Source organism: Fusarium vanettenii, assembly GCF_000151355.1.
Source record: "Fusarium vanettenii 77-13-4 chromosome 6 genomic scaffold NECHAsca_33_chr6_1_0, whole genome shotgun sequence".
NCBI classification, from domain to species: Eukaryota; Fungi; Ascomycota; class Sordariomycetes; order Hypocreales; family Nectriaceae; genus Fusarium; species Fusarium vanettenii.
Window position 1 is genome coordinate 262,598 of NW_003315852.1, and position 22,455 is coordinate 285,052.

The 22,455-nt window shown below is 50.6% G+C and overlaps 7 protein-coding genes across 7 annotated transcripts; 1 reads left to right on the forward strand and 6 right to left on the reverse strand.

Moving 5' to 3' along the window:
• Positions 1-614: 614 nt before the first annotated feature.
• NECHADRAFT_106174 (uncharacterized protein) lies at positions 615-1,707 on the reverse strand (the record flags this gene model as incomplete). Its single annotated transcript, XM_003042595.1, has 4 exons — positions 615-719; positions 854-1,070; positions 1,126-1,648; positions 1,695-1,707. 4 exons carry the CDS (start codon positions 1,705-1,707, stop codon positions 615-617), a joined length of 858 nt encoding a protein of 285 aa, XP_003042641.1.
• Positions 1,708-2,926: 1,219 nt separating this feature from the next.
• NECHADRAFT_12335 (uncharacterized protein) lies at positions 2,927-4,952 on the forward strand (the record flags this gene model as incomplete). Its single annotated transcript, XM_003042511.1, has 4 exons — positions 2,927-2,989; positions 3,120-3,196; positions 3,259-4,186; positions 4,314-4,952. Coding segments are annotated over 4 exons (1,707 nt in total), but the record flags the coding sequence as incomplete, so codon positions are not given.
• Positions 4,953-5,600: 648 nt separating this feature from the next.
• Positions 5,601-6,678, reverse strand: NECHADRAFT_42222 (uncharacterized protein; the record flags this gene model as incomplete). Its single annotated transcript, XM_003042596.1, has 2 exons — positions 5,601-6,340; positions 6,396-6,678. 2 exons carry the CDS (start codon positions 6,676-6,678, stop codon positions 5,601-5,603), a joined length of 1,023 nt encoding a protein of 340 aa, XP_003042642.1.
• Positions 6,679-8,657: 1,979 nt separating this feature from the next.
• Positions 8,658-12,324, reverse strand: NECHADRAFT_42107 (uncharacterized protein; the record flags this gene model as incomplete). Its single annotated transcript, XM_003042597.1, has 8 exons — positions 8,658-8,785; positions 8,844-8,952; positions 9,117-9,164; positions 9,239-9,652; positions 9,716-9,936; positions 9,989-10,266; positions 10,378-10,565; positions 10,690-12,324. Coding segments are annotated over 8 exons (3,021 nt in total), but the record flags the coding sequence as incomplete, so codon positions are not given.
• Positions 12,325-13,784: 1,460 nt separating this feature from the next.
• NECHADRAFT_81081 (uncharacterized protein) lies at positions 13,785-14,866 on the reverse strand (the record flags this gene model as incomplete). Its single annotated transcript, XM_003042598.1, has 3 exons — positions 13,785-14,283; positions 14,322-14,596; positions 14,666-14,866. 3 exons carry the CDS (start codon positions 14,864-14,866, stop codon positions 13,785-13,787), a joined length of 975 nt encoding a protein of 324 aa, XP_003042644.1.
• A 679-nt stretch (positions 14,867-15,545) lies between these two features.
• NECHADRAFT_81082 (uncharacterized protein) lies at positions 15,546-17,702 on the reverse strand (the record flags this gene model as incomplete). Its single annotated transcript, XM_003042599.1, has 2 exons — positions 15,546-17,540; positions 17,607-17,702. The coding sequence occupies 2 exons, from the start codon at positions 17,700-17,702 to the stop codon at positions 15,546-15,548; spliced, it is 2,091 nt and encodes a 696-aa protein (XP_003042645.1).
• A 593-nt stretch (positions 17,703-18,295) lies between these two features.
• On the reverse strand, positions 18,296-20,493 carry NECHADRAFT_61548 (uncharacterized protein). Its single transcript, XM_003042600.1, has 4 exons — positions 20,315-20,493; positions 19,075-20,201; positions 18,915-19,023; positions 18,296-18,865 (listed from the first exon to the last, which is right to left on the reverse strand). Exons 1-4 carry the CDS (start codon positions 20,432-20,434, stop codon positions 18,680-18,682), a joined length of 1,542 nt encoding a protein of 513 aa, XP_003042646.1. The 5' UTR covers positions 20,435-20,493; the 3' UTR covers positions 18,296-18,679.
• Positions 20,494-22,455: the final 1,962 nt, after the last annotated feature.

The following is a 22,455-nucleotide window of genomic DNA, read 5'->3' on the forward strand; positions in this document are numbered from 1 at the left end:
GATCGCTTTGGCTAGTCTACCAGTAGTGTTTTGTATAGACGTCTTAGGGTAGGTACCTATAGAGATATATTAGGTGTTAGTGGTCCATGTTAGCCGATCATCGAAATCGGAATCCTCCATAAGGCGGCCCGATCAGAAATAGAGGTGAAGATGTGCAATGCGGCGAAGCAAGCTGCAACTACCTGTGGAGATTTTCTAGGCTGTGGCCTAGTGCTGAAAGACGAAAGAGCGTTGGTCAGGGTGTTCGTGTCAGATATGGAATTTATCAGGTTTGAGTCGCAATGGGGGGCATTGCTTATGTTGTTCGGGGGAATAGGTACTATAGATGAAATGGACAGCTTTGAATCCTTGAAAATGCACCAACCAGCAACCATCGCAATTAAGCCGGGTATTTCGCTCCAGACATATGTTTTATGGGCTCTCTACTTGTAACTTGTCACATATGTGAAGCGCTGCTAATTATACCTTTACGGACATGCATTTTGCTATATTCCTATAAAAGTCACTACCCTACAAGAGAATAAATAGCCGTAACGAAATATAGAGAAAGAGTTGGGTAATGAAGTGAAATATCAAGTCTTTATAGAGGGGAACTATAGTATAGCTACAATGTCTTACAGGATTGGGTTCAAAGCTGTTGTACGTTTATCACATTGTTCTTTGATTTTGTGGCTGACGGAGAGTTCATTGATAATAACAACCATTATAACGTATCCTAGCTAGAAACCAGTAATAGGACTTAATCCTCGCAATTTGTTGTACATGCAGTTTCAGGACAATAACCATGGTTACAAGCAAAAGAACACAACCCCAGATAACCATCACTCAACTCCGGCAATGGACATCCACGAACATTAATCACATCAGGAGCCTGCTTCGCCTTGCCATAAGCTGTGCATGTGCAAGGACCTGGAGGGCAGTATCCATAGCCGCAGGAGAACTTGCAAAGTCCGAGGTAATTCTGCGTTTCGCCTTCTGCCACTGTTCCTTCTGCGCAAACAGCGGTTGAACTTGGGGCTGCACTTGTCGTGGTCTCTACTACTGTTTCCAAGGTCGTCATCATCGATTTCCTTTTCGTGAAGTGGTTAGTTATCTGGACTTGTGACAATCAGTTGCGCATCTCACCTATCGGCTCCGGCAGAGGCATCAACTCTTGGAGTCGATGTCGGCTTGGTAGTAGTAGTCGTTCGGGACTTGGTAGTTGGGGCGGGTGTCGTCGGGGTGGAAGTTATTTCCAAAGATTGTGTAGTAGCATCTTCTTGGCCGGCGGAACTCGTCACAGCAGCCTCCTTGGGTGTACTCTTCTTCGAAGCCAGCGACCCTCCAACACCGCCACCCACAGCCGCCCCAATTATGATCAGGGTGATGACAACCGCAGAAATAAACAGACCACGTCGGATCCCCCATATCTTCTTCTTCGGGACACCATCTGCATTGCCTCCCCCCTTCTCGGTTTGGCTGTCGACTGAAAGAGGCATCGGGACAGCTACTTGTTGAGTCTTTTCGGGTTCGTAATAATACTTCGGATCTCGTTCCTCCAAGTAGTTGCTTGCTCGATGTATGTGGTCGGGATGGATCACTTCTGGTGAGTTGATATCGGCTGGCCCAGCGGTCGGTTGCTTCTCAGCAGAGTGATCATAAGAGTTTGCTGTTGGAGTGAGCAAGTATTCATTCAATGCACACGGGTCTCTCACCGTTCCAGGCCATAATCAAAGCTTGGACTGGGCCTTGTTCGTGAACTTCGTCATGGCAGAACGGGTCAGTAAGAAAAATGACGGACGAGAATTAAAAGACGACATGAAATGATCGCGTCGGACCGATTATAAACCAGCCGATGAAGTGGAGATACAAAAGATCCATTTGGCCCCCTTTTCGACTCGGCAACGCGTAGCCCCCTGTCAACTGTCAGCTTGGGACAAGCTACATGACGGAACCGTTGACAGGGGCCAGTGAGAAATATAGCCTATCTGGGATGTTCGCTTAAGGTGGACCATCTATAGGGCTACTCTGGTCGGTCACATCACCGTCACAGTGTCAGGGGAGAGAGGCGAGCTCAAGATGAGGGCGCTTACTACCGTCTTGGCTTTTAAGAGCTTTTATTAAGTGCATGTGGTATGGTGGCACAGGATATACTCGTCAACATATTGTTTAGGTATGATTGTCCATAGTATAGGGTTCTGGGATGGGAGACACCTCTCGAAATGTGGTTTTCGAGCACGCTGTGGCAATTTTACAAACCTAAGCAGGCTTCGTAGACAGCACTTTAAGCAGGGACATCGTGGTGAGCTCACATTGGCCATTATATAGAGCCAGGGTCCTCATTAGAGGCGACGCTGTTTCCCGGCACTTGTTTTTGCGTTACTCCATACGGCGGGATAATGCATCGCTTAACCGGAAGGAATTTCCGCATCGATATCTCGGTTATGATTCGTGGTCAGCACTTCAGCCTTGGCTGTCAGCATTGGTTAGGTATCTGAATAGACAATTCGGAAACCTGAGCTTATTACTGGTTCGTCTATCTTTCCATGGTTTTATCCTTGTTTCAAACTCCACTGTTAGCCCAATAAGGGAGACTTACCGCTACTAGCAACGGTTACAGTAGCCGAGACCATGCTCACTCAGGTAATTTAGCCCAGATTATTGAGACGGCAAATTCCGTTGAGGCAAATTTGCAATGATAACGGCATATCCGCGGATTAGTCATGTACAACCAATCGCACCAATCACTCATGATGAGGTTGCTGACGACTTGACAAGGGAAGACTCTCTCTCAGCCATGAACAAACAACCACCACGGTCATGCTCCGTGATTAATCGGACTTGCCCCTCTCTCTTTATCTACCAGCGGTGATCTGCCCTGCGGTCGATGAAAACGGACATGGAGGGGAGACCTGCATCTTCAGTCGCGCCTCAAGGTGGCCAGAGAGCACCAAGGACCCGAACACGAATCACGACAGCTTGCACCAGGTGTCAAAAGCGGAAAATCCGTGTAGGCCTTTCCCGCCAGTTGTGTCCTTTGGTTGCCCTACCCTGCCTTGATCGGAGGTTGGGCAGCGGAGGCTCCATCAAGCGGACCCATCTCCCAAAGTCATGGGGTCCATGCTAACCTCCATCAATAGTGTGACGCTCTGTCCCCCGCATGTGGCGCCTGCCAGCGAGCAGGTGTGCCATGCGTAGGTGGAGGGACATCGAGAGAGTTCCCGCGGAGGTAAGTAATATCCACACGCAAGGTCAACAGTTCGCTAATCACACTCACAGCTATGTCAACGAACTGGAAGCTCGAATCAGATGGTTAGAATCAATCGTTCAGCAGCACGCCCCAGATGTTGACTTAAGCGCCGGGCCCGGCCGTTCATCTGGCACCGATGGAGGTAATCCACCCAGAGATCGGCAGACCGCGCAGCAGAGTCAGCAAGCTGGAGACAACCACTCTCCTGGCAAGATAACAGATCAAATTAGCCTCATCTCCCTCACCAGCGGCACAGATCTTCGTTTCCTTGGCCCGTCGAGCGGGTTGTTCTTCACCAAGTTTGTCCTGGCCGGGCTTGGAAAACGACTTCATGTCGACAAAGAGTCGGCTACAGACACGACAACCGACAATCTAGCCATCCCTTCTGACCTCCTAGTTCCACAGCCGAAAGAACTACCCTCCGATATCAAACATGCAAGATGGTTATCTCAGACCTACTTCAATGTGGTCCATCTTCACTTTCCGTTTCTACACGAGCCCACATATTGGGAAACCATTGACAAGATCTACGACGATGTCGAGGTGGGCGTGGTAGCCGAGTTCCAGGTCTTCATGGTTCTAGCAATAGGAGCAACCATTCTCTCGCGCCGGACAAGAGTTGCTTTATCGCCAGAGGGTTACTATGCCTCGGCCATGAACATAGTGGCTTGTGCCATGAAGATGCCGTCGGTGAGCTGCGTGCAGTGTACCCTGCTTCTACAAATGTACGCCTTCAACAACCCGACATCTGGCCTGAGTCTTTGGACGCTTCATCACCATGGACTTGCGATGGGGATCGAGCTTGGTCTTCACCGGAATGTCCCAGAGGGTACCTTTACCCCCTTTGAAAGTGAGATTCGCCGTCGGATCTTTTGGTCCATATACACGATTGACAGGCTGTTGAGTACTCTTATGGGACGACCAATGGGTGTGGTTGATGAGCAGTGTGATCTCAATGTAAGCAACATACATATACCAAACAAACCCCCCTTTCAACCTAGCTGACGAGATCCAGTACCCGTTAGACGTCGACGATAACCAGCTTAAGACAGAGCACCCCAAACCCCGCCAAGGCGATGAACAGCCCACCAATATGAGCAGTGCAATCCATCTCTTCAAACTTGCGAGGTTCAACAGCGAGATCAAATGCGTCCTATACTGCGCCGACCGGCAATACCCCCCATACACAGCGCCAGTAATCACTGATACCGAGAGCTGGAGAGTCGATATACTGAACCGACTGCGACAATGGAGACAAGACATACCGCGGCACGGGGAAGCGAGTCCACGACACCATCTCAACCTCTGGTGCGAAATCAAGTATCACGAACTCCTCATGCTTATTCTCCGACCAAACCCTCAGCTCCACAATCCTGACAAGGCGACCCTTCGCGAGTGTTTTTCCAGCGCCATGGCCTGCAGCGAGCTCTACCATCGACTATACATGACCAACATGCTCCACTACGGCTGGATGAGTGTCCATTCGCTCTTCTTATGCGTCATGGTCATGTTTTACTGCGTCTGCACACCTCGAGGGATCGCCGACGAAGCAGATTTTGACGCCCTGATGCGAGCCTTGAAGGTGTCGTCAGACATTCTCAGCGCCATGGGAGAGTACTGGCCAGAGGCAAAGAAGAGCCGTGATGTGCTCGACCGTGTTTCAACGGCAACAATACGACGTTTCACGCAGAACTTGAACGCGACACGAAACAACCCAACCCCAGGTTCACAGGCATCCGTGAACATGTCGTCACTTCTCGGCTCCAACGCCGCTGATTGGACCAGTATCGACTTGTCTTCAAACAGTGTTCCGTCTCTTCAGTTTGAGGACACCAACGTGGTCGATGTTCCTTTCGGTCTTGGCTACGAGGCCCTGGAACAGTCTTTCACGTCTGCAGATATACTGTCTCATTTCTTCGGCTCCGGCACGGATGTGATGATGGGAGGAGCTTTTGACTTTGAACAGGCCAGGGACAGAGAGTCGGACGAGTCATTTGGCGAGCATCTGCAGGATTTTGGACACCCTTACTAGCACACGATTATGGGGCTTGGGGCAACAACAGTAACTTGATTAACGTACTGACACATGAGAATATTTCACTCATCAGCACCAACACAGCCTTCAACGAAAAAGATGTGCGACGTTCTGTTCGGGAAAGCAGTGGCTGGAGTAGCTTATGATATGCGAGAGGATCTACCGGGAGCTTGTCCTTCTTCGCACTGAAGAGGGTTGACTTGAAAAGACATGGTGGAATCGACTTCGGGACAAGGTAGACCACAAGGCATCGTTCTTGATAGCAAACCGCGGAGTGAAGAAAGAAATCAATTTAGTCTATCTTTAGGAAAAGGGAATTGAAGAAGGCTATAATGACTAGTCGAAAGTCAGAACACCGCGGAATCGAACAGCGCCCGATGTCATGCGTTCCAATGCCTCTGGAGCCTTTTCAAAGGGGAAGCGCTCAATCATGCACTTGACACCAAAGTGCTTGGCAAAGTCAATGCTATCCTCGGCGTCCTGAGCGTTTCCAGTGAGCCAGCCTTGAATCGCCGAAGTCCCAACGATGAGGTCGGTGGTGTTGAACTCGACGGGCCCCGCAGCGGCGACGAGGACCATCTTTCCACCGGCCTGCATGGCTCCTGTGAGAGCAGACACGGACTTGCCGTTGGATGCAGTGGCGAGGATGAGAGATGCGCCGCCGAGCTCTTGGAGCTTCTTCACTGCGTCTTCGGAGCTGGTGTCGATGTAGACGTGGGCACCGAGTTGCAGTGCCAGGTCCTTCTTGGAGGCGCTGGAGCTAACGACGGCAACCTTGTAGCCCATCTTGCGAGCATACTGGATAGCCATGTGACCAAGGCCACCAATGCCCTGAACGACCATGAGGTTGCCTTGCTCGATGTGCGCCTTGCGGATGGCGTTGAAGACGGTCAGGCCTGCGCAGAGCAGGGGTGCTACCTCGGCAGGGTCGATATCTTCGGGCACGGAAACAGCCGCCTCAGAGCGAAGCAGGACATATTCAGCGTAGCCACCATCTCGACTGGCTCCATTGTAGACGACGTTGCTGCAGGACTGGAAGAGACCGCGGCGGCAAGACCTGCAGACATTATCATGGCCTGTGTTTCGTTAGTCAGTACACCTTGATCTGAAAGGGGATAGATTTATGCTCACCTCCAAGCCATGCACCGCCGACTCGCTGGCCAAGAGAGAAGCCATTGACTCCATCACCAATGGCAACGACATCACCAACAATCTCGTGACCGGGGATCCTGGGGAAGACGTCGCCCATATTACCTTGTTGGACAGCCACGTCGGTGAAGCACACACCACAGGCGCGGACCTTGACAAGGATTTCTCCGGCGCCGGGTTGCTTTAGTTCAACGTCTCGAAGCTCAATGGGTACGCCTGCGGATGGGATGACCCAGGCTTTGAATGTGCTCGGAAGACCAGACATTTTTTTTGTTGGAAGAGTTGAGATGGAAGAGTTGATAATTGGTTTGAGTGAGAAATGATTGAAGATGTTGATTGAGATGATACTGATTTACTCTCTGGTCGAGCTCGTCTTTTATAACAGTGAATTTGAGGGAACATAGGTACGTCACTCTGGCGGTTTGCCAAGCATGCGGGCCATCCCGCGTATCTTGGGGGCTGTTCGGAGTCGTCCCGTTGACCCATCTTTCCCAACACTTTCTTTTACCAGTTTATCCCGTCTGATAAATCAAACATTTTTAATTAATCAGCTACTTTAGAAGGTCTGGTAGGTCTTGGTAGTACATGTCATTGTCAGATTCAGAGTAATTGGCTCATGGTTTGTGATATCGCTGTCTGCATAGGAGCAGTGAGTTATGCTTAACTAACATCGTCATAATGCTTCTCGCTCCAGTCTCCCATCTGGCACATACGTCCTCTTTTAGCCGTCAGCTCCCTAAAAATGGAAGTCGTCTCAGCCGTAGAGATAGTAGCATCCTTCCTCGTAGATGATGCGGTTAACGCTCAAAATAGCCATGTAAATTAGAATGCTGCCCTTTCTAGTGGATGTAGCTGAGCGAGCTCGTTGCTGCTATCCACTGGCAGCCTCATTACTGGTACTACAGCTACGCCCTTTGCAACCCTCTATTCTGGCCCACCTTGTTTTGATTGACTCTCGTCGAAGCACGCTGTGATGTGGAAATTGGTGTTGAATGCGGGGCCGGGCCTGGGACGGACATAAGCCGTTCCTGTGGAGGTCGGAGCACTCCAGTCGCCGCCAAGACGGAATACCCGTCAGCCGTTGATTACGAAGCGCGGAATATCCGTCAACGGCGACACAGCCGTTAGAACCACAGTTGTCTACCTGGCACCTTGCGAAACGTCATTTACGACGCCGTGTAGATGCCTTATTGTTTGTCCTTACTAGGTATGGGCTACATGTCATTGATCAGTCACTTCTCAGTGCCTTATTAAACTCGGGCTTCTTTTCCAACTCCTGCACATAATCAACAAAATCTTGATCGCCCAACGCTGCTCTCTCCTTGAATGACTCGAAATGCTCCTTGGCCCACGCAATTTCAGTTCCTGCAGCTGGAACCGGGAACCCGACCTTCATGCCCGCGACAAGCTCGCTCGTGATGAAGATGGCAGCCAGTTCGAGCTCCCTCGGCGGTAGTTCTGAGGCAGAGAGCTCGGGGTGAACAATTCGACGCCAAGCAGAGTTGATCTCCCCGCAGAGCTCATTGAATGACTCTCGACTTCTTGCAGGACCGCTCCGGACACGGGCGGTTATGTGATTGACGAGGCGCTTTACTCATGGATGATCAGGATGCTGTTACCAGGGTAGAGAGCCGATGAGGGCCAAGCTTACCTGGCGACCGCCGACAAAGACTGTCTGAGCGGAATAATCTGTAAAGGTGACGTTTATGTACCATCGAGGAGTCTTGAATCTGTCTGCATGAAGATGGGTGATGGCTTCTGCGAGTGCTTCTTTCTGGCCCAGGCTCAGAGGCGCGGCGTGTGAGACTGTGTACAGAGGCATATCTTGGTTTTACTAATGACTTTTTAATGTTACTTAGTTGATAAAAAAGTGTCTGCTTGAATTATAAAAGGTGATCTGTAGTTGTAGAGGAGAGAAGAGTGGCCCCATATAGCGAGATATTACACAAACACACGCGGGGAAATACGCCGATCAGCCTCGGCTTTCGCCCCGAATAGCGTCATCCGAATTAGCAATCATTTCATCCTCTCTAGTCTGGCTGATTATCGCTGAGACCGTCACCCACTGCTAGAAAGGGCTTTCAACAAGTCTTTTCTGTTCTGCATCTCGCCCAAGAGCTCGACAAAGTCGTTGTCTCCTGCCTGGGCGAATTGCTCAAGCTTAGGCTTCTTTTCTTTCAACCAGGTACCCTACTTTACTAATTGGGGTTACTCCTTGGCTCTAACTACCTGTCACATCCCTATCTAGTTCCCTTTAGATTCATCATCATGCTGTCTTTTCTTATCGCGTCTTTTCCAAGGGTCACTAAAGCCGAAGCGATTCCACTCAATCCAAGGCGCAACAGCAAGAAACGTGAGGAGCTCGACGATCACTATGGGGGAAAATGTTAGTCAAGTGAGCGTATTGCCCCTCTGCCCCGATTCACTCACTACAGCCGACAAAGACTTGCCACCATGCCCAGGCTACTTCCCCATCATTCGAATGAGGAAAATCTTGTGTTGGGACTGCTAGAAACGAGGATATAAACGATATAGGGGTCTGGAGTACTGTTGAGTAAAAACTATTCTGAGGAGTTCAAGAAAGAGCGGTAGTCTTACAAAGACGACTGTAACGATTGTAAAGATGAACAGGAGCTTGCTCTGCCAGGCACTGTCTCTTGCTCTCTCCTCCGCTTCGTTTGTAAGACTGCGCGTATCTCTCACAACGATCAGGTTTCCTTGTTTCTGCTTGAGATCGAGCAGATGATTGAGCTGTAAGAATTAGTTCCATGTTGGAAATATTTCGTGTACAGGCCGACAGGCTTTGTTGGGGGATCGTGTCTTACTGAGTCTTCTACCGCAGATGCGTCCGCGATAAGGGACTTGACCTTGGAGATTCGAAGCTCAATCTTTTTCTTCGTATGTTTCAGCTCATCCTCCTCACCCCCTAATAGCCGCACTTCTTCTTCTTTGTCGAACCGTCCATCGTTGACGATGGAGTTCTCTTCTACCTGGCCTGCGTGGTATTGGTCGATAACGGCCCTCTGGTCCTCTAAAACTCTCTGAATCATTCTCAACTCATCCTTGATGTCTTTGATCTCACAAAGGTGCTCAACTTCACTTGTGATGTTGCATATTTCAGTTTCGGTTTGCATCATTTCTTGGTGCTGAGCTTTCGTACCCTCCTTCTCCTTGCCTAGATTGCTCAGCTTTCTTTGCAATTTGTAGAACTTGGCATAGCAATTCGCATCCTCTTGGGCCTAGATGTCAGAAATGGTCAGTAAGATGCTCATTGACCCAACGCTCAACCATGGATCTCCTACCCGATAAGCTATACTCTGCTCAAATATGTGAAACAAGTTCTCGCTCAGGCCGGCATTATTCGGTGCCTCCACGAACCCAGTGACATGTTCCAGGATACGGCATATCATCGAACCCATAGTTGAGGGTGGATTGTCTTTGAGATCTTTGGAGATGTTGGCCGAGAGGATCGGTTGCCGTGGGTCTTGGTGGTGGCGGTCGGGAAACGCAGTGACAAGTGTCACTGATGATCCATCGGTTAGAGAAGCGCAAGTAACATCCTCATAGATACTCACTGGCATCAAATTTCCAGACCCACATCTGATTCACCATGAGAAGCCTCTTGGGCTTTGCATTGGCCGTGGCTGACTGGTCCAGATTTTCTTGACGCTGGACATATTTGATCACGACCTGACCCTTATCTCGATCACTCGAATTGTCAAGGGATAGGTAGTAGGACTGATCCAGTGCGCATGGTGCGTGGAAGCTAGCTGGACTGTCGTCGGATTCATGATAAAACCTCCTCAAGGTTTCCTCATTGGCAAAGTTGTTGTCACAGTCCTTGGAAGAACACCTCTTCTTTTCTTTTCTTTCGTTGTTGAGGAAGCAGTCGAGGTTCTCTGCATCAAAGTATGGGACCTGAAGAGCCAACCGTATATTAGTACCATTTCACAATATAACAAACCAACTCACAACCAGCGAGAAAATCCCTCCGCGAGACCCTGGTAAAGACTTGAACGAAGGCTGTCGAAAGCGGGCATGGAGCGCCGGGCCTCTGATTTCGAGGTAGAGCTCGGTAGTGAACGCTCTAATTCCGTCCCAATATGTCTTGACTGTTTCATTATCCATACCACTCAGTGGGCGGATCAAGTCCTAACACTCGTGTTAGTATCCTTATAACCTAGAAGAATGTGACTACGAGCCTCAACCCAAGCTTTCTATATCATGTCAGCATATTGAAGTCCCCAAAGCTCGTGTGAGGGGTTTAGTGGCATACGTTATTTGCCGGTAGATGTGCCCATCTCCAATACTCTCTTGGCTTGGAGTTGTTCACGCCACCCCGCACCCATTCTTCAAGTCTTCTGACTTCGCTTCTTGTATGGCTAGGCTCGGGTGATTGTATCAAGTCCCAAACAAAAGGCGAAAGTGTTTCGAAAACTCGGCTCGAGGTATGCCATTGAATCTGCAGCCGAGAAGCTTTCAATCGATCACTCACATTCGGCTCTGTTGGCCAGGTTGCTCTTATGCCTGTCACTTGCTGCGAAGGAGAGTTATTCAGAAGAATCAATATCTTCTGAAGGCAGCTTCTCTCAGCTGCGTGAAAGCTCTCGGCCAACCCAAGCTCCTCAGACACGAGCTCTCGTACAGTCAGGTTATCATATGACCTTCTGTGCTCAGTGTTGGCGTTGTGTTGTAACAACAATGCCACAACTTTAACGTGGTTCTCGCTGAGGGCCGGAGTAGTCCTTCGAGCCCCTGGAAGGAATTCGCGATGCTCACGACCCCTCTGAACAGCTGCATGCAGCGCTGTGGCTCCTCCATGTGCGATCGGTTTATTAATCTCAGCCCCATCTCGGATGAGCATTTTCGCCGTCTCGTAATGACCAAAGCAAACAGCCTCGTGTAGGGCAGTGTACCCGAGCCGATCACAACTGTTATGATTCACACAGCCGCCCAACAGAGCTTTGATTTCCTCATCTTGTCCCTTTGCAGCAGCTGAGAGGAGTTGTGCGATGCCCTCATCAAGATTATCCGTAGGTGCTGCACCTTTTTTCAAGAGTTTAAAGGTTGTCAGGTAGTGTTCTGGGTCGGAGACGGCAACATCCAGCACAGTTTTGCCATTTTTATCCAATGCCTTGAGGTCGATTTCCTGCTGCAGGAGGAGATCAACCATATCCTGGTGGTGGTTTTCGATGGCATCAACAAGGGCTGTTCTTCCGTCGTCATCCGGCGTGTTGATATTTACACGTTCCTGTAGGGCCTTTTCCACCGCCAATATATCATTCGTGCGAACAGCATCTCGGAATGTCTGCTCTGTTTCATTACCTGCCAGCCTTGATCCATGGATGACCTTCATGTCGACAGCGAGCTCGCGGCCACCGTCGTTAAGGACGAGGACACGGACGGAGCCGCGGCCGGCCTCGAAAGCCTGGCTGAGACGGGCGTAGAGGTTGGACTGGTCAATGACGGTGAGGCCTTGCTTGACATCACCGGTCTCAGTCAGGGCAACGATCTTGCCCTCCTTTATATCGAGGACGCGGTATTGCTTGAATATAGGGCCGAGCATAGTTTGGACGATGATACTAGGGGCAGGGTTAGAGATGAAGGAGGGTTCCTCGTGAAGCTGCTTAGTAAAAAGGTCGACACCAACGTAGCGGTGTTGGCCTGTAGCAGCGCTCGTCGAGATGCGGATGACTTGGCAAGGGCGGCCATTCAGTATAAGGACATCGCCTATGGCGATGTATTGGCAGGGAATGGTGACGGTATTAGGGAGATCGGATTTAGCAGCGGGAGAGGAAACGGAAGGGGAGGGTATCTCGCGAGCGCCATATGTGATAGCCTCAGAGGGGCTGGGATGGGTATTCGAGTCGTCCGGTCCGGCTACATCTGAGGGGAATGGCTCATGGTGGCCTTTGACAGGTACACGGCGTCAGCTGGCTCTGCCCACTAGCCCTCTAGATAGAATCTTACCATCCTCTTTATCGTGGTTCATGGTGCTGATTCACTAGCAGTTCTAAACCGCTATTATCTAAAGTGGACAGATGGTAACGCTCTGAAGCCTGATTAATTGATTTGAAAAGGTGAGGGTTTTAAATATGATCAGCCATATAAAATCAATGGCCAATAGGGAGGCTTGCAGATAACCCCGGTAGATTAGTATATGTAAGCGATCTATTTACTTTTAAAGCCCTAATCCTTTAATAATAAATAATACTAGTTGCTAGGCAGCCCATTGTCAAAGGCCAGCGAGGCTAATATTAATGCCTGATGTTTTTATCTAGCTTGCAAAGGCAAGTTGCGGGCCTGCAAATTTCAGCTTGCTAACACACTCTAGGATATTGCGGAGCAAGTAGTGTTACTGGTTAAGTGTACATCTGCGATAGGCACTAATGTTGTGCTTGATGCTGGGTTTTCCGTGTAGGTCTAGAGACAAGTTCAAGGATGGTGAAGAGCAGCTCCCCAACATTTTCAGCTTCAAGACCTTCGTACCGCCATCTGTCGCGATGCAAGGAGACATCTCTGTTGGACGATTCTGGGTCCAGAAAAGGACCCATGAAGTTGCCTAATACTGGAGTTTGGGTCGCCATAGAGTTGGGCAGGACTGAGTGGTAGTACTACCAGGGGGCTTACAACTACTGCAAGAACGATAACTCCAACGATCTGCCCGGGCAGCGTTCCTGTCAACAATACAAGGGTCCCAGTGATGTAACAATGGAAGAACGATTAGCAGGTCGACTAGAAACAACCCACAACTATTGGCGTTATTCCCACAGAGGTAGTGGCAACGTGCCTTGATGTTGCCAAGAAGACAGCTGTCGCCACACTCTTCCAGTAAGTTGCCTTGCCCAAGTAATATTACAGATTCTCTAATGAGGGACTTGCATGCAGCTTCATTGACAACCGCGTCTCCCCGCCTGACGGCCAAGAGTGGGACATTGCGAAGTCCACAAACAAGTGTCTTCGTCCGCTCCCCAAGACGGCCGAGGACAAGGACAAAGCAGGGCCAGGTCACTTTCTAAATCGATTTCTTCTGGACCAAGGATATAATTAAGGCTAAGGGTACTTCTAAGAACGAGGAAACAGGCTGTCAAGACAGCCTGGTGAATTCCTGGTCAAGTGTGGTAGCATATCAAACGCGTTCAGGCCCTAAATACCTATCTAACTCCTCTTAAAATTAATACAATTATAATAAGAAATCTTGTATAAAATTAGTAAAATACCATCTTAAAAGAAGGTAATATTTAAATAGATTTTTATTATTATTTGTATATTTCATTGCTTCTTATGACCATCTTTAGACCATTAACATGACCGACGACCCAGTCTACACACTGTCAAACTTGTCCCAAGCCAGTCACCGACTCATGGTTGCTATTCGATGCTAGAGACGTTTGACGCCAGGATGCGGTTCACGTCCGTCAAGTGCACATTGTCCTCGACCAGTTTCTGAAAGAGCCACTTTTCGGCTGTGGCTCCTGCGACGGTGTTGCGCAAATCATTCAGAAACTGCGTGTGATCGTCCGTGGATCGGTGGGCGTTGGCATCCGTCTTGCCCGTCTTCTTCTTCTTCTCGGACTTCTTCGTCTGGGTTGACTTCTTACTCTTGTCCGAATCTTTGGTAGGTGTGTGAGAGGCACCGTGTGTTTCGCCTTCTGCCTCCCAAATCTGGCGAAAGTCTGGGTCGGTTGTTGGTCCATCCTCGTTGAGAGGCCACTTCGTCAGGTCGGCTTTGCGGTATCGCTTCTGGACAGTAATAGCCACAGATTTGCCCATCATCTCTTTCTGTCGGCAGACAACCTTGAGCAGCGTCCAGAGGGCCCAGGCGCTCTCGTATGGCCCATTTGTTTGGCGAGTTTGTTGTTGCCGGGAACTTTTGTGCTGGGGGTGGTGGATAGGTCGCCAGCATACTTCGTCCAAATCTTCTTCTCCTTGTCGTCAAGCGTATGTTCCCACTTGGCCCACTCACGGCCTGCTCGGACGTATCGATCCCAGTTGTCCGTCATGCTTGAACTGCCCATCTTGATCTTGCTCGGTGGCTCAAAGCGGGTGTACTCGGAATCCATTCTAAACTCGCCGTCTGCCGTCTCGACGTATGGCTGCTTGGGGTAACGGCCCTTCTCTGGATCCATGCAAGCGAAGTCAACCATCGTTGGGAGCGGTCCCAGTGCTTCCTCCAGCTTTTGCTTTTGCCGGATGGCATCTTGACGGGCGATCCATCGGCTGGCCATCTAGAGGATGTCGGGGTTGCTGACTGCTTCGTCCTTCTTGTCTTGGGTCGCGATCTTCATCATCTGGAGGCGGCTTTCCTCATCGTAGAGCATCTTGACATCGAGGAATGTGTGTCCGATCTCCTTGCAGTTGTCGATAATGGCTCTGTCAATCTCGTCTGCGTCGGCTCCGTAGAGATCCTTCAGGCGCTGGATCTCATCCTTCAATCTGCCCTTGCCAAGCATGATTGCGTGCGCTTCGTGCGTTCTGATTTGAGGCGGGAATGATTTGGTGAGGAGGTAATGAAGAGGTGATAATGAAAGGAAGATGGTGGATAAAATGGTTGACTGTGATGTGTATTTGCTATCCATCCATGTCATCATCATAAGCCTTAGGGAAAGTGGGTCTATGTCCATATGCCTCGTGGGAGTGCTCCTCTTTTTCTTAGTCGCGGGAATCCTCACTCTATCACCAAATCACGATCTCCTCCTCCACGCAGCTCCCTTCTCTTATGGCAGAGAGGGAGAAATTTCAGAGTTTAGTTACGTGTTTATCTTGGGCTGGTATCCTCCCTTAGACTAGCTGTGGACCAATGTGGTGGCGTCGTTTCTAATCTTGCATCTGAGGACAAAAAGTAATAACCCTTCACAACGAGATCGGCCCCGTCTATTCCCGAAGACAAAATTTATATCATCTATCTCATCATAGACATATCTACATGCCTTCTTACTGGGTAATAGTAACACCTTGTAGCCTCGTATGGGCGGCCGTTTCTTATGCAAGTTTCAACACCTCCAGTGTCTTCTCTGCACATTTCTCGATAAACTCCTCGTCACTCATCCTTTCAACGGTCGTGTACTTGAGCCTCAGGAGTTCCTCAATCATCTGGTCTTGCCCTTCCTGCCCGTTTCGTGGAGTGATTTCCTACTTCTCTCCAGTCCGCACGTTGTAGAGTGTAGCACGCGAAAGCCTCAACAGATAGGCATACATCCATGCCTGTATGACATCCTGGTTAGAAAGCTGGGAGACAAACTTCATTTCCCAGACGACATCCTTCTTGTTACTCTCTGAACCAGAGAAAGTCACCACCATATCTGCACGGCCTGAGATTCGACACTTTTGTTCTCCAATGCTGATATGTTTCTCTGCATCTACCTCGAACCTGAGACTCGTGGCTGAGCCTTTCAGCTCTCTCTCAAGTCGGCTGCGGGCTCGAGCAATGTCTTCAGGCTTGATCCAATTGAACTTATGGGTTTTCATCTGGATTTTACGAGCCCGATAGCCTGAGACCTTGGCTCGGTAATAACAGGCTTGTCGACAAAGCCAAGAAACCCCCTTTTTCGAACAGACCGGAGGCATCCTTTCCATCTCGTTTCGGTCGACGGCAAGTGTATTCAGCGTCCCACATACATGGTGCTCAAAAGCTGCCACAAGGGCGAGGCCATTCAAATCACTCACAGCTTCGTAGAATCCCCTCTTCTTGTCTGTAAGTACGATATCCGAAAGGTTGATATGTTTGTACTCGGGCAGGGCGGGTAGCTTCTGGATGCACAGGTTTCTCTTAATGATTTCTTCGAGAGACTCGCCCTCCATATGCCGAACCATGTCGCGAACGGCGACTGAAGTCGGCAGACAAAGCCCAGGCTGCAGAGGCTGGCCAGGGGCGTCCGGGGGTGGGATCGCATCCTGGTTTCCTGACATGTTGATGACATTCGCGGTTTCGTAAAGAGATTTCACGGATACAAAAGGCATAGGCTTTTGTTTCACATCGTAGACCAAAACAAGTTGTTTCTTGGCACGTGTCAGGGCCACAAAAATCTCGTTGGGGCATTTGTCCTGAGGTTGGTGGCGGCCGAAGTATTCGAAGTATGAGGAGTCGGCACCGAAAAGAATGACCAAGTCTCGCTCACTCCCTTTGAATTGGTGGATGTTGGAAATGCACAACTTGCCTTTCATAACCTTGTCCCGTTTCTTGCACTCGTGGTCGTTTGGCTCCGCGATGGGAACCTTGTAGTCCTCGCACAACACGTTGGCGGTCTTCTGGAATGGCCCACGCTTACGTACGCTTGGTGCTAGAATTGCGGTGTTTTCGGCGCCGTAGTGTTCAATCAGTTTGAACAACTTCTCGGCCAAAGAATTGCTGTCAGATGGATCGCACTTCAGGACAATGGGGTTGGGGCCGAATTTGTCGCTAGTTATGTATTGCTCGCCACCGAGAAAGGTTTTGTTGATAAAGTGAACGGTCTGCTTGGACAACCGAAAGCTTTGATCCAATGGAGCTTCGATAAATGGTCGAGGGCTGATAGGACCTAGAAGTTTGGGAGCTAAGGTGAGGTAGCGCTCGTCGGCGCCGCGGAATCCGAAGATGGACTGTCTCTCGTCACCTAGAATGACCAAACAGGGAGCTTGGTCCCCCAGTTTCTTCTCGTTGGCCAGGATGAATGAGTTGACCAGCCAGAAGAGGGACTCGTCGCAATCCTGGAACTCGTCTAAAACGATGATATCAAAGGGTTCGGGATTCCACTCGGGGAGCTTATTGCAAACAACGGCCCTTTCTATCTGTTTCGATAGGATAGCGTCATCGCTGACAACAATCCCAAAGAGTTCACCTGCCGCCGCGTGAAAAGTGATGACGCGACAGTTGGGGTAGGGTCCGAGACGTTGAGAGGTCTCCTGCTGAAGGCTTCTTGAGAAGGCGAGGGCGCAGATTCGCTTGTCCGGATTGGCAGCGATAATTGCTTCAACCGTAGCGGTTTTGCCTGAGCCAGGTCTAGCCGACACGACCACATTCTTTGTGCGGCAGAGCTTAGCGATCCTGTGCTGCTTCTCAGATGGGGCAAAGGGGAGGTTCTTTCGGTGCTGTCGAAGCAAGATAGAAGTGTACGCAAAAGAGCGAAACTGGCCGCGGATACCAGGGGCCTGAGAATACGGAGCGTGTGATTAGTTCGGCGTTGCACTTGGTGATCCGACATCGTCGTTACTTACCAACACCTCGGCAGTGTATTCCTTGAGCCGTGCTCTTGCGGCTGGACGCCAGGCTAAAAATATCTGGCCCAACATCTTGGCTCTGACCTGTGCCATGTAGATGTTTTGCTACGGCACTGGAGAGATAGACATGTGGGAATTAGGTAGGCCACGTAGGTAGGCATGGATGGGGGCAAGCTAAGTTACTATTGCTGTGTTGCACAACATGGTGAATGTGCCTTACCGTTAGACCATTTGACAACATTCAATGTTTGCCAAGTCATCGGCAAGCAACAGGAGAACGAAAACATTGCCACCCATTTGTTGCAAAACCGTCGGGTAGTTACTGGGCCCAAGCAGTGACAGTGATGGACGGGCACCTAGGTCGAGGAGAAAAAGAGACACCAATACAATAAACCCTTCGGCTTATCCTCCCTTAGGTAAGGATAACAAATAAAGTATAATAAGGATAGGCAAAGGAGCTCTAAAGTACTACCTTTGTCTGTAACTATTTTATAAACATTTAATTCTTGTGCTTGAGAGAACTCCCAACAACGGCACGCCTCGGCGTCACATCCAGTCTTGGATCTCTCGGCCGAAAGTTACAACCTCCCCACAGTGAGATCGACACTATCCGTCCCAGAAGACCGGATCGTGCGTGTGGTGGATCTCGAGGTTGAGCTAGGCTGCTTTGACATGGTGAAACAAGTCGGGAATGCTACCCCAGCATCTCAATTTGAACGTCTCCCATCTATCAACTAGCTACCTAGAATCACACACATCTCGCACGAGTCAGAGCCTCCCCCATTATCTCCTCAATCCTCGTCATGTGCTTCATATACTATTATCATATACAAATCCACTGTCCCTTAATCCATACATTATCAAGCAGGACCTCGATCCGTTGCTCGACGGCCTACACCACAAATAGCTCCAGAAAGATTTTGATAATGACACGATCCGCGGCGTGGTCGGCTACAGACCACGCCTCAAAGAGTCGGCAATTGACAAAGAAAGCATAAGGCACCACCTTGAACCAGCGCCGGTTGTCAAGACATAAGTCATGCGCATTATATCATGACATCGTTTGTACATTACTTGGGCAGGAAAGCCTTGCCAGCAGCCTTGGCGGCGGCCAGGGCGCCCTGGAGGCCGTACTGAGAGGAGATGCCATCGACGCGGTGTGTGGAGTTGAGGTTCTTGACGACGACGATCTGGAAGCAGGTGGCGGAGCCCTGTCGAGACGCGATGGTTGAGTAGGCCAGGAAGATTTCCCAGATCTAAGCATGTCAGTGTCGGTTGTTCTTCAAATGCAGTGTGGAATCATACCCTGAACCAGCGCACACCATACTTGGCCTTGACCCTTTCAGCATTTCCAAGCCAGTTCCTGTACCATCGCCAGAGAGTGCCAGAGTAGTGGACGCCCACAGTGTCAACACTAGCGCAATTGTTAGACAAGGCTCCTTGAGTTGGTGGTGGAATAACTTACCTCTTGACCTCGAATCCGGCAGCCTCGAGGCAGCCAACGTAGAAAGAGAGCGGCGTGGAGGCATCGGCACCGGGGAAGATGTACTTGTTCAGGAACAGTCCCCAGATAAAGTCCTCGTACTGCCATGCCTTTCTCAGGCCAGACAGTTGGACATACATGGAGCCATCATCCTCGAGCATCTCGTAGCACTGTCGGAAAAAGGTGGTGAGTCTTCGGACACCGACGTGCTCGGCCATCTCCAGCTGCGTGATCTTGTTGAACTTGGCGTCATCAGGGATGTCGCGGTAGTCGCAGACGAGGAGCTTGCTCTGTTCCTCGGGGATGCCAGCCTGGCGAAGGCCGTCGTTACCCCATTGTGCCTGGTTGCTGGCAAGAGTAACACCAGTGACCTTGGCGCCGTAGTTGACACTGGCGAACTTGGCCAGGGTTCCCCAACCGCAGCCGATATCCAAGACGGTCTCGCCCTGCTTAAGATCAATCTTTTCGCAAACAATTGCCAGCTTGTTGTCCTGCATCTCCTCGAGAGTCTCCTCTCGGGTGGGGTCGGAAATGATGCCCGATGTGTAGATCATGCGGGGACCCAAGAACCAGGCGTAGTGGTCATTGCCGTGGTTGTAATTGGTGCCGACCTGGGCCTCATCCTGCGAGCGGAGGTGGAGAATGACATCGGGGAAGAAGCCGAACAAGAGGTAGCGGAAGGTCTCGGACGTGAAGTTGAAGGTGGCCCACTCGTGACGGTACTCGAAGACCTCGAGAGCATCGGCGTTGAGGTCGACCTGGCCCGAAAAGTATAGCTCGAAGAAGGTGTTCATAGGGATCTTGTGTCGTCCGTTCCAGCGGGCACGGTGCAGGTCGCTCTTGAAGTTGAGGTAGAACTCGACGGGGCGGCCGGGAAGCTCCACCTTATCGTTGATGCGAGGGCTCAGCTTGGACATGACAGTCCAGATGACGATCAGGATGGGGAGGGAGGTGAACAGGGCGAAGAAGAGGCTCGTCTTCAGGCCGCCTCCAACCTTCCACGACAGCCAGGTCGGGATGCCCACGAGGGCGCCGAAGAGGAGGACGTTGGACCATTGTTCATATCCGGGACCGTCGGCGGGCAGCGGGGCGTTCTTGATGGCGGGAGACTACGAGAAGGGTCAGCGGGTGTTGGAGAGCAGTGGATGCCGTAGATGTATAGACGTGTAGTCGTTGACGACATGTAGACGATATGTGGTGCAGCTGGGGAATGGCTTCTCACCTTGGTCAAGCGGACGCCGCAGTCCTTGGCAGTAGTGATCGTCTCGGCGGGAGGTTCGGGGGTCTCGATAAAGTCGATGTCAGCGACGAGGTGAGCCCCTCCGTTCTGTTTCAACGCCATCTTGGGCAACGAAGCTTGAGATGCTGCTGCTGCTACTGGGAGAGCGAGAGCAGGACTCGACACGACGTGGAGAGAGGATGAAGATGCTGAGTTCCAGTCCGAGCCGGGACGGGACAAGCGGTCAGGCAAGGGTACTTGCTTTGCTGTGCTGTGTGCTGTGCTTTCTTGCTTCTGCCCGTCACCTCCCGTCCCCGGGCTCAACCACCTGAGCGAGCTCCAGTGGGAGCTCCAGCAGGCACAGGCCTACTGGTACGGGCATGTACAGCGAGGCACGGGCGGGGCAAAGCCCTGGGGCGGCCAGTGACAGCCGCTGCCGTGGCATGGCGTAATGCGGCCAAGGCCAGGGCGTACGTAGCCTGCGGGAACAGCTCAACAGCTGTCATGGATTGCCAGCTGTAAATTGCTTCTCGTGATGGGTCGCCGCGCAATTGGCCGGGGCCATGTTGATTGATTTCCCAGGCCGTATGTTGGAGCCTGCTGCCGGCCCATAATGATGCCACGCTCTGGTGCCCAAGAGCAGCGCTACGACCTGAGCTAGAGCCCGCGGGAGCACCCGACATGCTATGTACGGCCGTTTCACTCAAGGGGGGGTCAGGTGCCAAAAAAGACGCCTAAAGACATGGTCAAAATGGCCGCTTGTTTTGCTCCGGCGTTTTTGGATGCCTCTGCAGGGGGCCTTGCCCTGTGTGGGGAATTGGGCCATGTCAAAGGACAAGGGTCCTAGCTCGAGGCGAGCATTTTGATCGGCGGTGAAATTGTCTTCACGTGAAAAACAAGGAAGACGGAGACGATGGATAATCCGAGTGTCGTGTGCTCTGATGCCTGTTGGCTGCAGCCACGTTTACTGTGGATCGGGTCAAGCTGCAGGGTAGTCAAATTGCGAATCTCGGAAACCCTTATCTTTGATGACAATGGACATTGGATGGATGCCTATTAAATGCATAGATTTGCTCAAGCTCTCCATGTTTGAGAAGACATGTTATGCATCTGTTATATTCAGCATAGAAACACAAAAAGAAGCGGGTTGTTTGCATGCAAGAAATGCAATTCCCACGCTGGCAAGGGCTGGTCCCGATGGCGCCATGTCCTCAGCTGTGGCTCTTATCTTATCAAGAGTCAAGAGCCACAGGCGCTCATTCTAACTGCTTTTTCAGAATGCTGCCGAAGACTGTCTTCAATGTAAGTCCCCATCAAATACAAAGCACGTCAAATGTGACTGGAGATACTTCCAGCTGTACTCCTGAGGTTACATGCCCTAAGTTTTCGGCACATCTCCCAACTTGAATCTGGGCTGCCTGGCGCCACACCTAGGTCAAGGAAAAAACGAGACACTAATACAGACATATTTGCTTATCCTTCTCTAAACATAATCAAGAAAGGGAAGAAAACTCTAAAATATTACTATTATTATAATATATTTTTAAGAATTCTATCATATTTATAAAAAATTATTTACTAAATCTTAGATGAGTTAGTCAATGCTCCCTGCCGTTCTGGTGTCTCGTTTTCTTGACCGGCGTGCGCCACAAACGTCCCTGTTGCTTGTTCTGCACCGCCACAACAGGTGCACAGCGCTAGATGCCGATATGACGTCATCGGTATCCGTCCTTGCTCCGGCATTCACCGTTCAATTCCTGCAAGTCATACTGGAGGCCGGATTAATTGTCACCTCGCGACCTCGATGAAAGATAGGCGAGAAATGGGAACCTGTGAGGCATTATGCAGCCTGGTTTAGAGCCTGATTGGCCGAAGACGTTCACTCCATAACCTGCTGCAAGGCTGAAGTCAACGTGGTTGCTGCGTGGGGGCAACTGATCTCACCGGTCCAGTTGATTGCCAGCCAAAGTTCAACCTCGCAGTGACTGACGGCAGAGTCAAACGGTCACTCACTTTGCACGCCGGAACTTTGACCTCTCGCCCGAATGAAAACAACGAATTCTTCTTCTCTTCCGTCTCCTCCATCTTCCTCTTCCTCCCTACCGCCATTTCTTCATTCTTCATTCTCGCCCTCTTACCGCATC